This window comes from Eutrigla gurnardus (assembly GCF_963514095.1).
Source record: "Eutrigla gurnardus genome assembly, chromosome: 16".
In the NCBI taxonomy this organism is placed as follows: Eukaryota; Metazoa; Chordata; class Actinopteri; order Perciformes; family Triglidae; genus Eutrigla; species Eutrigla gurnardus.
In genome coordinates, this window is record NC_139927.1 from 2,406,338 (window position 1) to 2,408,837 (window position 2,500).

At 57.3% G+C, this 2,500-nt stretch overlaps 2 protein-coding genes across 2 annotated transcripts in view; one reads left to right on the forward strand and one right to left on the reverse strand.

The window, feature by feature from the left end:
* Positions 1-2,500, forward strand: part of disp1 (dispatched homolog 1) — a 55,149-nt gene that overhangs the window by 22,453 nt on the left and 30,196 nt on the right.
* LOC311026758 (uncharacterized protein) overlaps positions 1-2,500 on the reverse strand; it is a gene marked incomplete at both ends in the record, with an annotated part of 5,275 nt that overhangs the window by 2,132 nt on the left and 643 nt on the right. The window contains 3 exons of the mRNA XM_084030456.1: positions 120-403; positions 565-738; positions 829-1,002. Of these exons, the coding sequence (XP_083886582.1) occupies positions 120-403; positions 565-738; positions 829-1,002 (632 nt within the window). The remainder of the gene's footprint in view (positions 1-119; positions 404-564; positions 739-828; positions 1,003-2,500) is intronic.

A 2,500-nucleotide genomic window follows, 5' to 3' on the forward strand; every position in this document is an offset into this window, starting at 1 on the left:
GCCAGCGTCTCGGACCCCTCCGTCACAATGGCTGCCTCCCTCCCACTCGTTTCCCTGCCGGGCTGGGAAGAGTCAATATTTATCATCCCCACCACAATGGAGGGAGCCGGACCCCAGACCCTGAGGGAGCCAGACCCCAGACCCTGAGGGAGCCGGACCCCCAGACCCTGAGGGAGCCGGACCCCAGACCCTGAGGAAGCTGGACCCCAGACCCTGAGGGAGCCGGACCCCGGGACCCTGAGGGAGCCGGACCCCAGACCCTGAGGGAGCTGGACCCCAGACCCTGAGGGAGCCGGACCCCGGGACCCTGAGGGAGCCGGACCCCGGGACCCTGAGGGATCTGGACCCCCAGACCCTGAGGGAGCTGGACCCCTAGACCCTGAGGGATCTGGACCCCCAGACCCTGAGGGAGCCGGACCCCAGACCCTGAGGGAGCTGGACCCTGGGACCCTGAGGGAGCTGGACCCTGGGACCCTAAAGGGAGCTGGACCCCGGGACCCTAAAGGGAGCTGGACCCCCAGACCCTGAGGGAGCTCGACCCCTAGACCCTAAAGGGAGCTGGACCCCTAGACCCTGAGGGATCTGGACCCCCAGACCCTGAGGGAGCTGGACCCCAGACCCTGAGGGAGCCGGACCCCAGACCCTGAGAGAGCTGGACCCCCAGACCCTGAGGGAGCCGGACCCCAGACCCTGAGGAAGCTGGACCCACAGACCCTGAGGGAACTGGACCCTGGGACCCTAAAGGGAGCTGGACCCCGGGACCCTAAAGGGAGCTGGACCCCCAGACCCTGAGGGAGCTCGACCCCTAGACCCTAAAGGGAGCTGGACCCCTAGACCCTGAGGGATCTGGACCCCCAGACCCTGAGGGAGCTGGACCCCAGACCCTGAGGGAGCCGGACCCCAGACCCTGAGGGAGCTGGACCCCCAGACCCTGAGGGAGCCGGACCCCAGACCCTGAGGAAGCTGGACCCACAGACCCTGAGGGAACTGGACCCTGGGACCCTAAAGGGAGCTGGACCCCGGGACCCTAAAGGGAGCTGGACCCCAGACCCTGAGGGAGCCGGACCCCCAGACCCTGAAACCAACACAACTGTGTGTAACCCTGAGTCTGCGTGGTGGTTCAGGAACACCTGTGAATGTTACAAGCAGGTGTTGAGGCTGATCAGACCCTTAAACGCCGCCGTGGGCCGAGACGTCGGAGGAGCTCGTCAGCTAGTTATTTAGCTCGCTGCGACGCGGAGAAGACGCCGTCTGATCCGTCTGATGTCGGATCAAAGGCGCCGCGGATGTGATGCTCCAGTTCCACCAACACACATTCTTATTGTCTGAGCCAACGTGGATTAATAGTTTCTACAAAGGCAGATCCAGCCGTCGGCTCGTTAGTTGGCTTCTTTGGCCCAGATCCATAATCACACATTAATATGCCACATATGTCTGTGGGGGATGAGGCTGGAGCCCAGACGGGATGGAAGAGGACCCGGCGGGTCGTGGACTACGGGTTTCAAGACTCCAGTTCGGCATATTTGATTCTTGCAGCCACTGACAGGAAGTGACCCCGAGCAGCATTGGCTCTGGATCCATGTGGATTCTGTGAAGTAGGGTCGTTTCTAAACAATCGGAGAGGAGTTTTCCCCCTGGTGGGCAGCAGAGAGAATGCAGCTTTTAGGCACTTCAGGGTTTAGCTTCACTCTTCATAATGGAGCGGTTTCACATGTGTGGACTATGAATGATGAGAAAACCATGTTCCATAAATGTGTTTCTTTTCGACCTGGAAGCTCCTGACCAGGTGTTTGCTTTGGTTGATAAATCCGACTCAAACCCGTTGTTCACTGCAATTTAGCATAAATGGAAAAGTGCAATTCCCGTATGCATTAGTGTAATGTGCTGTTGGCACACGGTGCATGGACGTGAAGGCTGTACAATGTGGAAAACATCGAGAACAACAGTGTTGGCAGATGGTCGAGCAGTCAGACATCACATTCAGCGGATGTGTTTCTGTCCAAGCCTTCTGGAATCGACCTGATATGGAAATCATTTAAAGAACATGTGGACCAGAAATATGTTCACGTCCTATTGTTAGTGGATGTAAAGAGAGGACCGGATCCAGGATCCAAAGGGATCCGAAATCATCCTTCTGGGTATCTTCTGCAGCCGTGTGGCCCAGATACCCTTTAACAGCCGACGCCGTCTAAAACATACTGTTAAAACGCTGGTTTTCTGAATGGAGTCTGGTTGATGGGTGCTAGGCTACGCTAACATTGTAGCTGCTCCATCAACACTCCAAATAAGGTAATCTAGACATAAATACAGCAGAGACCTTGTTGTTTGGACCACAGACAGTCTCTGGATCCTCCACATAGTCTGGTCTGGTCTCTGGACTAATGTGAGCTACTATCTAGACCTCTGGGGGACCACAGACAGTCTCTGGTTCCTCCACATAGTCTGGTCTGGTCTCTGGACTAATGTGAGCTACTATCTAGACCTCTGGGGGACCACAGAC